This window comes from Radiomyces spectabilis, assembly GCF_025331425.1.
Source record: "Radiomyces spectabilis strain NRRL 2753 chromosome Unknown BYT42scaffold_13, whole genome shotgun sequence".
NCBI classification, from domain to species: Eukaryota; Fungi; Mucoromycota; class Mucoromycetes; order Mucorales; family Radiomycetaceae; genus Radiomyces; species Radiomyces spectabilis.
Genome location: NW_026251938.1, coordinates 351567 through 369181, shown reverse-complemented (window position 1 = coordinate 369181; position 17615 = coordinate 351567). Strand labels below are relative to the sequence as shown.

General features: G+C 41.8%; 4 protein-coding genes across 4 annotated transcripts; 3 read left to right on the top strand and 1 right to left on the bottom strand.

The window, feature by feature from the left end:
• Nucleotides 1-119: 119 nt before the first annotated feature.
• On the bottom strand, nucleotides 120-2956 carry BYT42DRAFT_584089 (nucleotide-diphospho-sugar transferase). The gene is made up of 10 exons (XM_051569855.1): nucleotides 2779-2956; nucleotides 2587-2711; nucleotides 2260-2520; nucleotides 1995-2181; nucleotides 1755-1918; nucleotides 1572-1691; nucleotides 1256-1502; nucleotides 1047-1161; nucleotides 460-995; nucleotides 120-383 (listed from the first exon to the last, which is right to left on the bottom strand). The coding sequence occupies exons 1-10, from the start codon at nucleotides 2902-2904 to the stop codon at nucleotides 165-167; spliced, it is 2100 nt and encodes a 699-aa protein (XP_051419601.1). The 5' UTR covers nucleotides 2905-2956; the 3' UTR covers nucleotides 120-164.
• Nucleotides 2957-3618: 662 nt separating this feature from the next.
• Nucleotides 3619-5770, top strand: BYT42DRAFT_106469 (ubiquitin carboxyl-terminal hydrolase). The gene is made up of 9 exons (XM_051562077.1): nucleotides 3619-4046; nucleotides 4124-4217; nucleotides 4273-4378; nucleotides 4446-4565; nucleotides 4635-4696; nucleotides 4764-4942; nucleotides 5023-5086; nucleotides 5157-5520; nucleotides 5589-5770. The coding sequence occupies exons 1-9, from the start codon at nucleotides 3785-3787 to the stop codon at nucleotides 5682-5684; spliced, it is 1347 nt and encodes a 448-aa protein (XP_051419600.1). The 5' UTR covers nucleotides 3619-3784; the 3' UTR covers nucleotides 5685-5770.
• Nucleotides 5771-5888: 118 nt separating this feature from the next.
• Nucleotides 5889-8057, top strand: BYT42DRAFT_584086 (uncharacterized protein). The gene is made up of 2 exons (XM_051569854.1): nucleotides 5889-7434; nucleotides 7560-8057. Exons 1-2 carry the CDS (start codon nucleotides 5921-5923, stop codon nucleotides 7594-7596), a joined length of 1551 nt encoding a protein of 516 aa, XP_051419599.1. The 5' UTR covers nucleotides 5889-5920; the 3' UTR covers nucleotides 7597-8057.
• A 420-nt stretch (nucleotides 8058-8477) lies between these two features.
• On the top strand, nucleotides 8478-10328 carry BYT42DRAFT_503530 (Na+ dependent nucleoside transporter C-terminus-domain-containing protein; the record flags this gene model as incomplete). The annotated part of the gene is made up of 3 exons (XM_051564912.1): nucleotides 8478-8584; nucleotides 8724-9093; nucleotides 9180-10328. 3 exons carry the CDS (start codon nucleotides 8478-8480, stop codon nucleotides 10326-10328), a joined length of 1626 nt encoding a protein of 541 aa, XP_051419598.1.
• Between the last annotated feature and the right edge of the window lie 7287 nt (nucleotides 10329-17615).

The following is a 17615-nucleotide window of genomic DNA, read 5'->3' as shown; positions in this document are numbered from 1 at the left end:
TGGCCAGAGTTAATCGTCACAAAATTTCAAGCCACTCACTTCAAATAAAATGGGTGATGTGAGAAATCAGGCAGCACTCAATCGGCAAACCGCACCGTTTCCACACAAAAAAAAAAAAAAAAAAAAAAAAGATGATTTTTATGTCTGTGTATGTGTATATAAAACTATTCATCATCACTATCCTCCTCCTCTGCTTCATTAAGCCAGTCAATGAACTTGGTTGCCTTCTCCCGTAAAGCGATCTCTGCTGCTGAGCCGTTCTGAGACGCTTCGCTGTCATACCACTGCATGATGGCATCTTCCTCAATGATATCCATATTGTACAAAAGCTGCAAGGTGCCAAGGAATAATTTACCTAATGCAGATTGTGATGCACAATGTTTCTGTAAAAATCATGCGTGAGTAAATCTATATCAGGGTAAAAAAAAAAAAAAAATAAGTAAATCCCTTAAAAATTACCTGAATCATCTCCAGAACGTGCACTTGGTCGTCCTGACTGTGAGTTACTTTGGTAACCAAATCACCCCATTTGGTAAAGACTTTTTTCATGCTAGGCACCGGACTGGCCAGATCAATCCGGTCAATCAGAATGGGGATCAGTACTTCGCGAACTTCAGTGTAAGTGCCATTGCTGGACATGCGTAGACCCGTGATTTCCAACGCAGCTGTATCCACGCTGTGATTTTCTTCCAGTGAACGCTCAATCGTCTGAGCAATTTCCTTCTTGAACTCTTCGGAACGTTTGGCCGAATTGGTGCCAGCACCGCCGAGATTAAAGGCGCCAGTGATAGACCCTAGATCAGATTCATCATCGGATTCAGCACCCACTTCGGAAGCACTGTCAGACAGTTCATGATCCGCAATTTCAAGATCGGCCATATCATAGGCTAAAGATCCAAGGTACACATTTCGGATATCAGTGTCATCGTCGTCATTGCTACGAGCACTCCAGAAGTAGACAGGCTCGTGATCTCCAGTCAACACGTGCTCTTGATCTAATCAACATTCATTAGAATAACGCCCTTGTAAAACGAATTCATTTTTACCTTCTTCGCCTTCATTTTCTTCATCGCTATCATCGGCAAACATGCTGGTCTTGGGCTGAGGTAATAAGCTGAGCTTGGAGTATTTAGGAATTGTTTGCTGTCGACCGATGATCGTCTGTAATAATCCAATGTGCGATTGTATCAGTCAGCGATTGTTATTCAAAGCGTACATCCCGCCAATAAAATCAGGCAGTCTCCCTGATACTTACGCCAACAGAAACCAGACATCCATCATGGATGGTGGTGCCTTCGAGGACAGTCACTTGATGTGCCAAAATCGAATTGGTGATCTTACAGTTGTTGCCAATAACGACATTGTCCCACACAAAAGCACCCTCCAGAACCACATTGTCGCCAATATAACAATTGCGTCCAATAATGGAATTGCCGACACGCGAGTTCTCGCCAATCACCGTATTTTTGCCGATTTGGACATTTTCATCAATGATACATGATCTACCATGAACCAATACTCTTGTCAGTTCTTTCTGTCCTATTTCTCGCACACAATCCATGTTTACTCACCTTGAAAGCACGACCTCGGCATTTTTATAGATATTTCCACGCATATATTCATATTCATCACCCGCCTTCAAATTGGTCTCTGGGACAATTGGGAATACCCATCGGTTCAAAATGTGTTTGCTAAATGGCAAGCGTCAAATTTTTGCACACTCAATGATTCTCCGAGGATCTGAAATACCCTACCTGATGACACTGTAAAGTTGCTCATTCTGCACGCGGGCAATATAAGGATCAGAAACAACGTGTGTATAGATAGTTTTGCCCAGAATATCCGAAGTGAGGATACCGTGGACAAAGTCTTTGCGAAGATGCTGCCAGTCGAAATTCTCGGTAAACAAAGCAGGGACCTACAAATCGAACAGAGTCGTCCATTTCGGTTATTCTTAAATCCCCATAAAACCGTCTCGTGTTACTATCACATACCTCCACGGAACAGATATCTAATTGAGGATCAAGGAGATCGTTACGGATTTCGATCTGGGTGCGACGCTCAAACACTTCAGGTGACATTTCAATTCTATGCTTTCGTGGCAGAGCTTCGACTGCTTCGTAGTGCACGCATCGATCGCTCAGAGGATCCATCACAAATATGCTGGAATCGTCTTTTGCTCTGTAACAGTCGTCAGTATCTACTGTCCCTTTTCTTTTCTGACAAAAATTGATAGCAATCAACCGATCTTTTGCGTACCTTGCGCTGTGGGTGGGAGAGGCTTCCTTCAACAGCATAGTCATTATAGAGTTTTTATCTGTTCTTTTACGTGCACGATGAGCTTCGATCGCTTTATCGAGTTTCATGTTGGAAATGAGATCGCCCGAAGTCAAAATGAAATCGGTTGTGATCAGTTGTCTCGCATCTAATTCACGAATGGCATCGCCGACAGACATGCATTCGGGCGTCTGGACAATTTGAACATTAAGCGGGCAGTTGGATTTCATCCACGGCGAGTTCCTACGATGTAATGTCAATATGTCTTAAACACAGCATAAGAACAAAATGACATGGCTGATCACTTACTCCAGATAAGACTTGATCTTGTCGATATGCGATGTGCACACAACAAAGACGTCCTGAACGTCTGAAATCGCGAGCATTTCCAAGGTGTATTCGATGAGTGGAATATTGCAAAGAGGCATCAAGCACTAGTTTCACGATCGCGAGTGAGCCAATATGATCGAAAAAAGACAAAAAGTTTTTCCTGTCATTTACCCGTGGCACTTCATGGGATATGGGAAGAAAGCGCTCGTCATAGCTGTCTGTTAAAATAACGGCTTGAAGAGGTTGTTCTTCTTCATCGTCAGCTTGCAAATTTTGGCGCTTATTCTTTGGAGGCATCCTTCAACAATATTCCAGCTTGGGGCGCACCACTTCGCGAAAATAACAAAAAGCGGGCGGCTTTCGAAAGCTTTTTTTTCAGCCAATGGACCTGAGAAGCTTTCGGGACGACACGTGATCACGTCCAATTGGTCTCCGCGACGAAGGTTAGACTTGGTATGCTTCCATGCCTACTTCTTAAAATGATTAGCCTGCTTGATCTGATATGGCTATGTCAATATTATCTTCGTATGTATAGCAATCCGTCTGTTAATACAAATTAAACGTTGAAACAAAAGACAACACTTGATCCCGCCGTCACGCACGCCTATAGACGTTGCAGCGAGCGGAAACAAGTTCGCTATTTGGGAGACAATAGTCACAAGAAACGATGACTGCAAAATGTAATACAATATCATGTAGGAACAAGTAGGAATAATGTAAAAACTTATTTCGGGGAGCTGTATGGGAAGAAATTTTAAAGAATGTAGATGAGCCTATGATTTCGACCTCAGGTTATTCTTTGTATAGCGCTGTTTTCTTTGAACAAACGATTTAGCAGAGAAATACGGTCTCCTTACTGTGATCAACTACATAAATTTACCTCTTGTTGGCGGGGCAATTGTTAGTAAATTGGGAGTTTTAGGATTTGCAGCCAATTCAGGATCTAGGTCTTTTTACAACTGGAGAGGGATCGGGTCCATCTGGAAACTCTTTTCTGGTTTAAGCTTCACAAAGAACTTTACAATATGACGGGGTCTGGGACCTGAATTGACTGCATAAGCAAATCGGAAGGCCACGGTTCATTATGAGCCGTTTTTTTCTCATTTGTATAAAGTTGCCGAAGACATTGTTTTCTTTTTGGATTCGGATTTTTTATTTTATTTTATTTTCTTGCTGAATGATTCAAGCAGAAAGCCCTGAACCGCCGATCGGCCATTTACCATCCTCTACTCAATCGGGAACTTCCAGCGCAGCTGAATCAACAAGTTTCCAAGCAACAAGTGGTGATATCCATTTCTCAGGTCAATCCGTGGGTGGTTCCGTAGAAGCAGGAAAAGAGAGAGAGGTTTATCCCGCGATGAGTTCTCAGTCCAACAAGCGAAAACTCGCTGAGATTTTTCCAGACCGAGCTGTCTGGCCTCGCGTGGAGTCCGACCCTGGTATGGTTCAAAAAGATGGCCTACCTTTTTTTTTATCGTTGAACAGTGTCTGAGTTGATTCTCTTTGTTTCTTCTAGGTGTCTTTACTCAAATGTGTGGACAATACTGTACATCTGCAGTGACGGTGGAAGAACTGCATACAACGGAAGTACATGAAATTTCGAGATCGGGGTAAGACCTTTATTCGCATGATTAACCTGAGCAGAGGCTAACAGCTTTCACATAGACCTATTTATGGCCTCATATTTTCCTACAAATACTACGAAGACCCGTTGCCGGAGGATATCGAAAAAGACGATGACGCAAAAGGGGACATGTTTTTTTCTTGTCAGGTAATGGAGCATTTCGTGCTGTATCAGATCCAAGTTTTCTAATTGCCAAAATTTATCTGTGATTTAGATTACTCGCAATGTGTCTGCTTCCTCTGCTTTGCTTCATGTTCTTTTAAACAACACGAATATCGGTCTTGTTCCTGAAATCCAAGACCTCAAAGAATTTACAAGAGGCATGGATGCTAAGGCGAGTTCCCCCCCCCCCAAAAAAAAAAGGCGAAATAGAATGTTGTTTCTAACATTTTCTTTGACTTAGGTTGCTGGAGCGGCCATTGCCAATAGTCTATTGATTCGCAACACGCATGACGCTGCAGCAGGGTACCTTTTTACAGTCCATTGTTAACTAGAATGGATCATAACTAATCGTCGTCATCTTCTAATTTAGTTTCCAAGCCCTTATGGACCTTCAAACAGAGGCGTCCAAAAAGCCTACCAAATCTCGAAAGACCAAGAAAAACGCCAAGAAATGGGTGGATGACGACTTTTACCATTTCATCAGCTATATTCCTTACAACGGCTTTGTCTGGGAGCTGGACAGTTTGAAGAGTCGGCCCATTCGATTAGGTTTGTTGTCGTCAACAATGGAACCCAAAAATGTATTTGTTTTGTTTGGATATGCAAGGCTCACATTATATCCATTTTAGCCTCCTATTCCGGATCCGACTGGGTGACGGCCGCTCTGCCTATACTGCAACACCGTATGGAGGAGTAAGTCAGATAGATCATAGTGTCAGCATGCAGCATTCATTAATTTACTTTTTTCTTCATTTTCATACAGATGTGTGGAACATGATATCATTTTCGATCTTCTTGCTGTCACTCGCAGTCATCGCTTATATTTTGAAACAGCCGTTGATTATGCTGGCAGACTCAAACAGACGATAGAAGACCGATTGAGTAAAGAGGAAACAGAATGGCGTCAAAGATATCAGCAAATTCGCGACCGAGGCTTTACTATCAACGTTGAACCAGATCAAGATCTTACCGGCCTTGACCAGGAGCAGATTTCCGCTGTTGCCAACTCCACGGCCGCGCGTGCATCAGTGATAGGCCTTTTACAGCATTATTCGGCGGTGGAGCAGTATGAACAAAATATGTTGGATCTTGACAGGTCAGAGAAAGAAAGAATGCAGACTTACGAGGTAAGTCACTTTTTTCCAGACAGCAATCATCTTCAGCAACACTAACTCGATGATTCATTTTTTTGTAGACCGAATGGACGAAACGAAGACATAACTATACTCTGGCCATCAATTCCATTCTCACCGCGTTCCATGAAAAGAACATACTTCAGAAGTATATTTGATAGTCTGACTGAAATGAAACGCGAATATCACCTTTGTCTCTGTCAAGACGATTCTGACTTTAGCATGTGAACGTGCCAATAAATCGTATTTTTTTCTTGTGTAATCAGAAGTTCAACAGAGAGTATCACCGAAAAACCTAAAAAAGGATTGAATCGCAAGTTGCTCTCTTTTTTTTTTTTTTCTTTTTTTTTTTTTTACCAAAAGCGTTATATTTATTTGTTATTATTTACTCGTAATGACGAGCTATGATGGACATGAGCCAGATTCCATATCTCAGCTTTACAGACAGCTCGAGAAGTCTATCTGCTGTGCGAAAGGGAAGTATCAGATATTTATTCCTTGTCCAACCGATCAGCAAGATGCAGTGACAATGCCCATGCCCCCCTTAATGGATCATGACCATGTTCAAGCAAGCATGCAGACGATGAGTGTCAGCGACGATGCATCGTCTACTTCCACCGATGGTTTCATCACCGCCAGCAACGGTAGTAACGTTACCCCGGAGTCGGAGGTTCTTTGCGCTTGTCGGCATGTTCTGGTATCAGTGGATTCAGAGCACTGTGGATTGTGTGACCAACGATCACCCCAGCTCAAGGAACGGCAAGACCAACGCCTCGAGTTTTTGCGGATTAAATACCGCTACCGAAACCATCTGAAGCGATTGATGGCACAGAAGCAGATCAACGAAACAGAGAAGCAGATGTACGAAAAGACAATTCAGGAAAAGCGGCAGCTGTTAGATCAGCAATTGAAGCAGCTATCATCACTAAAAGAGGACATGTCTGTACTTCACAGTAAATACATGGAGGAACGGTATCGGACGGAGGAGATAAGGAAGTCCACAGAGAATCTTAAATGTGAACTGGAAGAATTGAGTCAGCGACTGTTTGTTGAAGCCAATAAGCTGATAGGACAGGAAAGAAAGGAAAAAAAACGGATTCAAGATGCACAGAAGCGGCTGGAAGAGGAACTGAAGCAAGCCAATGAAGAACTGTATCACGCCAAAGAGGAACGACAAATGTGGTGCTGTCAACCCCCACTGGAAAATACCAAGCCCGTCCAAGCGGTCGTTGAAGCGGAGAAAGATGAATCAATTTCCCGTTTTTCATTGCTACCGTCTCAGAATATTTTGTTGCGGGCCAATATCGACTTGACAATCATGATGCAAGATGAATCCGTAGGTTTTTCATTGGACGTTACCGAGAACACTCCCGTTTCTACCGAATTTCAACAGTTCATCAAAGACGCGCCCCATGTATCGCTTCGCAAACTACATCAGTACCCTTTTATGAAGCAATGCCTCGTTGCCGACATTGAACCCTGTCTCCGATTTGGGCCGAATCCAAGGATGACGAGTAAAAATATTATAGAAGCGATGGTTGCGAACACCTGTTTTGTGGAGAAACGTCCCACTGGGGTTTCCGCGGAACCCAAACCCCGCAAGTTACAATCCAGTGAGGTGACAAAAAGTTTATGGGAAAGATTCGGTTCCCCCAGATTTCATGGTTGTCCCGCATGCGGCAGGAGGAGCGATCTGGATCAACATGACGTGACTTTAAAATATAGCTTTCGAATTTCACATCTTGATCAATGGGCCACTATTGATCAACCATGTTATAACCGCCTGAAAGCAGTGGCTGATTTTTATCGTTTCATACGAAAACTACGTCGCCGGGTGTATGAGAATCAAAGTGTTTCTGAGCTGTATCAGATGTGCGTTCGCTTGAGATTACAAATGTTCATGTGCAGGTATGGACTGATTATTTTTTTTTTTTTTTTTTTTTTGGGTGTTTTACCAAAGCTCACTTGGCTTGGATGATAATGAATTATAAGGGAAAAAGAAAATTTACAACTTTAACATAAATTTTTTTCAGAATGGGAATCTTGATTAATCTGGAAACGCAAGGATGATAAGAAACGAAAGAAGGAAATGAAAACAGCGTGTCAACAAGATGGAAACGTTGATAAGGCCTTTTGAAAAAATTCCCTTCGAACCCATTTGCCGTGGGGTAACGCTTAACGGTACAATTTCCCACCGCGGGGTGGACTCCATTTTCAAAGTAGCATAGAAACAGAGATAGCTAGATACTTCTCTGAAAAAGTTGTCTAATTATTTTACAAATACAGTAATGGTGCGCCGATTGTATAAATCTGGGACAAATGAATCTGCCACACCATAATGGGTTCTCACGAGCGGTATTTTTGGGACCAGTTGAAAGGATGGGAGAACATTGGTAAAACCAGAAGAACCAACCAGCGTCGATTTTAGCCAAAATCGGACCACCAAGACACCCATTGACTCACGTGATTTATCCTTATATAGTCTCGGACGGTTTTACACCCGTTTCCCAAGTTTTTTTTTCATTATTCCCTTCATCCTTGAATAGTTTTTCCCCGCTCGATCCTGATTTTACATATATATACCTGCCCATTTGTATTTGTTCCTGTTGAATGCATTTTTGAGTTCAACTTATTTTTCTGAATCAAGTCAATTTCCATCTTTACAGTTATACTTCCATCGCGAGTTAACTACTCTTTATCTTATTCTCTCCTCCCCCTATTACCTCCATTTGTTTTTATAACAACAAGTACCCCTCCTTGTCATTATCATGGAGCATTCACCTAAACCCACCAGCTATCCTCGCGATTCCGAATACGGCGCAGAGGAAGTTTTGCCAACACATCATGTCACCGAACAAAAATCGTACGAGAACTTCGATGACAAAAAGAAAGATGATACCTATGAAACCTCGACGTCTATCAACATGCACTCGCCCGTCGATGAAGAAAAGATGGACGAATTCGAAGCAGCTGAACGTAGAGCCGCTGAGAACGACGAAAAGAACATGGGACCAAGCAAGATCGGTGTGTACTATCAGAAGTACTTATTCTGGTGCCAGTAAGTAATCAGAAGTGAAAATTTTTTTTTATTCGTGTTTATTGGACCCTTTCTTTCTGGTGTTCAAAAAAAAAAAAACACTTGCAATGATCTGAATCGTTTTGAAACCAATCATTAATATGAACTCCGCTTTTTGCAGTCTTGTAATGTGGCTCCTCTTCACCGGTTTCTTGATTGCTGCCTATGTCTTGCAAGTTCCCAAAGGTTACAATCAAGAAAATCTTATTCTTGGTTTGATCTATGCCTGGTTCACCATCTATATCTTCTTCAGCCATGTCCCCAAGACCATTGTTACCAAACCATGGATGTTCTGCGTCCGTCTCGTTGCCAAGCCAATTTACATGATCCCTGAGCTGTACCGCAAGATTGCCTACGGTCTCTTTGTCTTGGCCGTGATCGTCGTCACTGTCTTCTCCATGCCCGAACGTCCTGAATCTAACCGTGTCCAGCGTATTATTGCATTGTTTGGTATGGTTATCTTCCTTGGCGGCGTTTTCCTTTGTTCCAAGGTAATTATCATTTGTCTCTTCTCCATGATGGAAAATGGAAAAATCCATGAAAAACATTTGACTTACATCGGTTTTATTATTATTAGCATCACCGTGCTGTCAACTGGAACACTGTTTCTAGCGCTATTCTTATCCAGTTCTTGTTGGCTCTTTTCGTGTTCAGATCTAAACCTGGTCATGATATCTTCAACTGGGCTTCCAAGTTCGCTCAAGGTTATCTCGGAAAATCTTCGGCCGGTTCATCCTTTGTCTTTGGCGATGCTGCTGTCGCTTCCGGTGTCTTTGCCATGAACGTGTTCCCTACCATTATTTTCTTCGCTGCCACCGTCCAGTGTCTTTACTATATGGGTGCTCTTCAGTGGTTGCTCAAGAAGTGTGCTGTTGTCTTCAAGTCCGTTCTCAACGTTTCTGGTGCTGAAGCTGTTGTCGCTGTCGCCTCTCCCTTCTTGGGTCAGGGTGAAAACGCTCTTCTGATTAAGCCTTTCATGCCTTACTTGACCACCTCTGAAATGCATCAAGTCATGACTTCTGGTTTTGCTACTATTTCTGGCTCCGTGTTGTACGGTTACATTGCCATGGGTGTTCCTGGTGACGCCTTGTTGACTTCTTGTGTCATGTCTATTCCCTGCTCCCTTGCCATCTCTAAATTGCGTATGCCCGAAGTTGATGAACCCTTGACCAGCAAAGAGGTCCGTATTCCTCCCAGTGACGAAAAGCACGCCAATATTCTTCACGCCGCGGGCGGTGGTGCAGCTATTGGTATCAACATTGTCTTGCTGATGATTGCCAACTTGGTCTCTCTTCTTGCTCTTTTGGAAGCCGTCAATGCCGGTTTAACCTGGGTTGGTAACTTCATCACTATCCATGAGTTGACTCTTCAGTTGATCACCGGTTACATCTTCGTCCCTGTGGCCTGGCTTATTGGTGTTGACAACCAGGATCTCGTCAAGGTCGGTCAATTGTTGGCCTGGAAGATTTGGGCCAACGAATTCGTCGCTTATCAGCGCATGGTCGACCTCTGGGAGGCTGGTGAACTGACCGCACGTTCTCATCTTGTTACCATTTACGCTCTTTGCGGTTTTGCCAACTTGGGTTCCGTCGGCATGCAAATCGGTATCTTGAGTTCCATGGCTCCCAAGCGTTCCGGTGAAATTTCCCGCTTGGCTGTTTCCTCCATGTTGTGCGGTGCTGTCAGTACCTGGGTTTCTGCATCTATTGCAGGCATGTTGCTTTAGAAACCTTCCCCGCATTATTTCGAGAAATCTCTTTTCACCTTCCATCCTTACTTTCTCTCTACCATTCCCGAACATCTCTTTTATGTTTGTGTTAATTCTATCCTCTTCCCTTTTCAAACCCTGTGTAAATTACTACATACTGTCTTCTGTTTGAAAGATAATAATATTTATTTTTTGCCTTTTTCTACGAAGATAAATGATTTACAATGCTTTATTCACATATTGCTTTATCTTCCTTCTACCCTTCTCACCAGTTGCGGTGAACAAAATGCCGGCGATAAACCCAAACTTTGGTTTGTATTACTCCACGCTTGATAATGCAGCCCACTCGAAAAGGATAAGTTCTTATGCAGCCAACTAAAAATATCAGCACGAAAGCACAGTTGAGATGATAAAGTGCAGGAAACCTTGTTGTTCAAATGATAGCAACCAGGCATCCGTTCCGTAAAACTATTGTTCATAAACGTTGGGAAAGTTTTTTTTTTTTTTTTTGGATCACGACGTTTTGACCAAAAGTAGAAGCCGTAGTGCTTCCAAACAAAGAAGGGAATTCAGCATTTCATTGGTAGTCTATGCGCCTACTCGCATAACTTACAACAATAGTATTTTTACCCCACCTTGATTACCGGGTTTCTATTTTTCGCCTCGTAATATGCCGATTCTCCCAAAAATTATAAATAATGACATGAGGAAAAAGTCATGCATTGGTACAAAGGCTTGTATCGCCGAATTGTATACTATTATCGGGTCGTTGAGATAAACGAGGTTGTGTCCATTACACAAAGCATACAAAGAGTACAATTTCTTGGAAATAACCGGCTTTTAGATATTTTAATTCCAAATACGGACATAGACTGTGGAAAAAAAAACAGACGCTGCCAACCGTAGACAACGTCTGCAATTGCAGAATTAACTGTTAGTCTATGTTACTTTATTCAATGCCTCGGTTATCATCTGGTTATCTCAAGGAAAAAAGAAGTCGTGTCAGCTGGCACAAGTGGAATAAAAATGCATTACCATCAAAATGTGACAATTTCCTTCTTCATGTGCCGCCAAAATTATGGTCGTTACTTGATTCGTACTAATCACACATTTCCAGTATCCCATGATTGCCATCATTGGCCAAACCAACTTGGGAAATAGATAAGCTATTTTCTATGGATTGAGACTGTTTCCATTGTATCTATAGAAGGAAGAATTCTGTCCTCACAACATGCGTATAAGGAGAATATAGGTTTCCTTTTGTGGAACTTACTCAGAACCCGGCCGACAACTCGCGCACAAGAGCGTGATACACACACTACTATGCGCAACAACAACAAAAGAAGGAATAAAATAAGAACACCAATAGATCCAGCATCGAGATAAGGCAACCCGACAATCAAACGAGAAGGCAGAGTTAGCTTTGACTGGACGGTCACAAACGACTAAAATTGGTTTACATTGCGTGTCTCGGAACGAATGGTGATGGTGGTGCAAAGGATGACGGCCCTTGGCACTATATCAAATTGTCAGATATCATCCAATTGCCCAATAGCCCTCGGGCTTGACCATTTGAGTGTGCACGTTACTATTGGCTTACACAAAGCACGTTCGTGAAGTTTATCTACCCGATGGTCGGGACAATTGGTATCTATGCTAATCTGAAAACAGATATATTGATTTTTCCCGTCGAATAACTTGGACATTCTCTCGTTTGGAATCATTGTTGCCGCTCCGTCGTCGATGTTCGCGTCTTTGTTTCGGCACAACGTTAAGGAGCGTGGACTTCACTATGTCTTGAAAAGGCATCATTTTTGGCGGAGTTGAATGAATGTCTCCAGCCACCCTTTCCCATTTTCGGGTGGTTTTCCAGCTTGCCCCGCGCCTTTCCCAGATATTACTGTCTGGGGTATGTGGAGAAATCGCGGGGCTCGTAAACCTGTCCGCTTGTTGGTAACTCCAGTCATTGCAACGTTCTGTCCCCGATTTGGTAACTAGCAAAGCGGTAACTCTATCTTTTTTTCATCGTGATCAGGAAGTCTCGGCAATCGAGCTCCGCGACAACCAGATTTTTTTCAGCTGGGAATTTGCAAGGAAAAGGATCATGGAACAAATTCAAACATATTACTCTGATGATTCAAAAACTTACCAGGTAATGTTTTTTGGATCGTTTCATATCCATTTGCGTTCACTCCCAGATGTGACACTGATGAAATTGGGGTCGTTCGATATTCTTCATGGTATTTTAACTATATCCATAGTAACCATTGTCTGAAACAATGATCTACTGTTTTCATAGCAGGAAAAACTAACACCCATTTGAAAAAAATTGATCATCCTATTATTTGTTATCAAATGGGCAAACTTTTGTTGAGTGACATCCTCGAAAGAAACTCCAGAATAAAGAATCATGAGATATTGAGTACATCAGCGCGTACATGCTCAACTTTTCTGATATTGTCCAACTCCCCTTTCTTGGGGTCTATCAGGGATTAAGCGTATCGTCTGTTGAAAATGGAGCCACTTTTTTTCGGTTTTAGAATATTTTTACTATGAATTGATCTAAGACTTATGAATAAATGACATGAGAAGTCTTTTGCAAATATTCAGTTGAACTAATAGCTTTATCTTTGAAGCACGGTACAGTTAGCTTCTCCAGTATCGCATAGTTTTAGTTCATAAATGTTGTAAGTTCATTGATAGGTCATGCCTGTAAGATTGCTTTATCACGCAATTTTAATTCAATGTTTTACAAGAACTAAATCGAGCGAGAGAGAGAGAGAGCATACACCGAGAAAAAACCTTTCAGACAATGCGAACATCGTGATTCAGAAGATATCCAGTGATAAGGAGAAAAGCTTACAGTCAGTTGATCTTTTAGGACGCAACATGAAGTAAATGAAGTAAATGAAGAAACACACACATGAATGTTCGGACTTCTTGTTATTGACAATGATACATTGTTTAAGACCGAACCTCAGGGGTTCATGCTAAATGGCGACGGCGACATAAACTTGGAATATCATAAACACAGCATTATGCGCAATGGCCTTGCTGTTCAAGAAACATTTTGAATGTTGGCCGTATGTTTCAACTGACTACCGTTCGCCGCTCATTAAACGGAGACATTCCACAGAACTTGACGTAATTCAGCGTGGGATGGTCATAATTAACATTACATCAATGAACAATCTTGTTACCAGTATGACTCTAAATGGTGTGCTTCACTCAGATTAAAAAAAAATATGAGAGGCGGGGTTTGTTATAAAAAGCTACGTAATTTGTGAAGGAAACGACCGCTCCGTTATTCATTGCCATGTATCCATGGAAACAGAATGCATCGTTTCCTTGGAAGAGCACTCGTTTCTCATTGGTTTCCGGTCACCCATTCTTTTGCATTGCCACACATAAAAATGCGTATCGACTGGAACACCCTCATATAATGGCTGGCAAAAGTATTAAGCACATTCAATGGAAGACCACATTATAATTGCAAAGCAGAGAACTACGTTGATGTATTTAAAATATCAGCATCAAAAACCTTTCTCTCCGGTATCGTTATCGGATCGATTGGATGCTGCATAGATCAATTAGTTTGTGAAGGCGAAAAAGGCGGGATTTTCGCTGCAGGGAAATTAGATGTCCAGTTACCTGCCATAGGGCTGCTCTCTATTATAATCCTTGGCTATGGAATCATAAAGACATAAGCGAAGAAAAACCCGAGATTTGTGCGTAAAATAACTACTATACAGTTTAATTAAAAAAATCTGGGTAACAATTCTACAAATCAAAAATTTTAAAAAGAGGCAAGGTGATGTTGTTTTAACTAAATAAGAGAGCAAACCAAAGGACAAAGACATACAAAAAAGAAGATGGATGCATTAGACAAGCCACACTTACTCTTCTTTTGTTTTCACTTACAAAAAAAAACTGTTTTCACCGCATTGCGGAGCCGCCACCGCACACCGCCAAGGCATGGGCTTTGTTCGAGTTTTTAAAGTATAGAAGCACACACAACAAGTAAGTGATTCAGCATAACATTCAAAAAGTAAGGAAGGCACTTGAGCACAAATACATTACCTTTCACAAAAAATTTCTTTGTTGACCACAAAAAAAATGCTTTTCGGCGCCCAAGCTGTATGTAGAGGTGCAGTCGCTTTGATATCACAGTTGTGGTCATCCTGAGTATACGTACAGGATGGGTGATTTGAGCAAATATTGATGAAAATGAGCAATAAAAAAATGTATGGCGCAATGGATGGATGGTTTTGCGCAAGAAAAAAGAAAATAGACGTGTGATGAGAGGAAATAAAATGGATGGAAGATGCGTCGTCTTTTACAGACATGAAAAAAGAGGCGATTCCTCGTACTGTAGCTAAAACCTTTATTGCCCAATAATGAAGCAGGAAAAAGACGCCATGTGTCTTTTCTCATCGCTTCACGTCATATTTATCCATTGATAAGAGAGTGCGGCCTCATCGCATGAAATAGCTGCATGAAGCAGGTCTCAGATAATGTTAGAGAGAGAGAGAGAGAGATCGGGATGTTTTTATTCAAGTGTTCTTGTGTTTGGCTGATCGGATACACAGGTGCACATAACTTTGGTACAGACGTAATGCATGGCTCGTTAAACTATCTTTTAACTCGTATTATACACTTTATATTGAAAATAGAAGTCATCCTCATGAAGATAGGCTCTTCTTGTTGATGAACAAAGTCGTCAGTTTCAGCGAATTTCCCCATCAGGATACGCACGTATTCTACAAGATCAAATATATATGAGGAGATCCTACCCTCACTCCCGGAAATAAAGAGCCAAGTCATGAGTTTTGCTTCCTTGCAATTTATTTTATTATTATATCTTCATTTCCCGAGAAAAATAAACTGAAAGATGAAAAAGACATTAGGGAAGTCAACAAGTTTATCGGGTTTACAAAAATTTTTGCCAGGGCACTATAGAGGTAAAGCAAATTTGGAATCCAAAGCTGAATTGCACGCGAACTCAGCATATTAAGACAGAAGGAATCAACAAGATAAATATTGCCAAAGGTGAGGGAAGTAAAGCAGGACAAATTCGAATATTGGAAAGACATTACAGTAGGCAAGTAGCCTAAGTGTTATTATTTTTCACTAACAAACCATGGGTTCAAGTTCGTGATTTTATCGCTTAGTCGGATTGATATATCTTGAGCGTCGATCACATTGTGGTAACGTTTGCAGACAGATGCATACCTGTAGAAGCAGTAAGGTACATCGGTTGATGCTCGAGACTGGGACAACGCCGTTGAAAGTCCGTTGCCAACATGCAGATCAAGCCAGATGTCTCCCAGAAGATGTTTTTTATAGTCTTTAATCCCCAAATGATCGGTTAAAAAGTTCTTGATTCTTTCCAGTCGGAAAAGCTCAAACTAAGGAGGGAACTTGGTCCCTGATAATATCCGTATGGAGGGGATTGCCTTGCGAAAATTTCACCAAGATTTACCAACATTTTCTATTCAACATAATCATCAACGATTGCCACGGTGCGCCACTTGCGCTGTGTCTGGTTTTACGCTCTTTATGAGTAACGGCGGGGCCATTATGAGTGAACTGGATCCTTGACAATGTGTTATTTATTGAGCGACATTGTCATGGCATAACGTTGGAACGGCTGGCTGGCCATGTCTGTGGAAAACAATCGAGTTTTAGAGATCTAGGAATTCAAAAGCTAAGCTTCTGAGAGAACTATTAAAAACCTGTCAAATGTGGAATTCTTCAGATACCTCCGGAATTGGCTGGCTTTGGAAATGCCGGGACAGGATAATCGGCACAATGTGCGACAAACGCTATTTGGCTGTCCATCAGCAGCAAGGCAGTATCCTTGTGCACTGCGGCTGTATCTCTGTGTGAAGTTCAGATATGCTTCTTTGACTGGCAGAACAATGTATCCTTTCATTCTATACGGTGTGGGATTTTTTTTTTTTTGGTTCTCGACGTTCTGAAACTAACGGTTCCGTGGACTCAGCCGTGTTCCTGGAGACGGGAGGTGAATTCTTGCAATGGGTGCCATTTCATTGGATACTTTATATTGATGCTCAGCCAATGGGCGCTCGTATTATTTGCTGAGCGTCAGGGTATTTGCCCGCCTTATCCAGTGTACCCCTCATTGGTGAAGAGCCGCCATCGCAATTTGACTGTGTCATAAAACGGACACAGGCCAAAGACCGTGTGCCGGTTCAAGGACTGTGCCCAAGGGAAGGTTGTCCAGGCAAGCTGATATACTATAAGCAAATGATTTCCGAGCATATTTACTGTATGAGGAAAGAAGGAAAAATGAGGAGCCAGTAACGTGGACACAAAATAGAGTATATTAGCGTAGGAGATCGACACCGATATTCTACTTTGTGTCGGACAACATTTCCTCACAATAAATTGACATTTCTGTTATACAGAAAGGCGGCAAAACTGCTACCGGAATAGTAGCAAGATATATTTACAGTATAACATTTAGAGTTTTTGGATATTGATTACTATTTTATTATTACATACAAGTCCGCTTAGCGATTTGCCCGCGGCAACGGAGAGAGAAAGCCCAACTTGTACAAATGCCAACTGGTCCCTGATCATGAATCAGGGAAAAAAACAAATCACATGTTACATACCAGCGTATGTTTCTTTGGGTGACAAATGGACTCCGATGACACTGATTTCCCCGATTCAAGTCATGGTCCAATCAAGATGACCTGAGCTCCATCCCTACTACCGCTGGAAAATGCAGCAATACCCAACTGTTGTGTGTGCTGTTTATGTGGGTTCAACTTTTTTTTTACTCTAAATGGTTATCGACAACATATAACCTGTTTTTTTTTTTTTTTTTTTTTTACTTCTAACAACGGAGGTAATTAAGATGGAAATCAAGGGATTTTGTATCACGGATCCTGGTGAAAAATAAGCTTGTAGCCAAGATGACATTGTGGCCAGTGTCACAGACCTGGTCATTGAAGTGCATTGTATGAAAAAAGCAACTGTGTAATTAATATGATCATCATGATTGAGTCCATGATTAACCAGTTGCAGCATGATAAAATATGGACACCATTGCATCCATTGCACATGTCATGAAAGTCCTCTATTACGAGGTTGACACACTGGAAGATCCTTTTTTACACAGGGTCACATAAAGCCAGGCGCCCGATCGGAAAAAGGCTAAAAAATGTGGCTTATCTACTCCATCAATGGGCGATGTTTCTGGACCAACGCTTAATACAAATTGAAAATTGAAAAACTTGATCTTGACAGGCGAGTTTGAGAGGTTTTTGGGAGGTT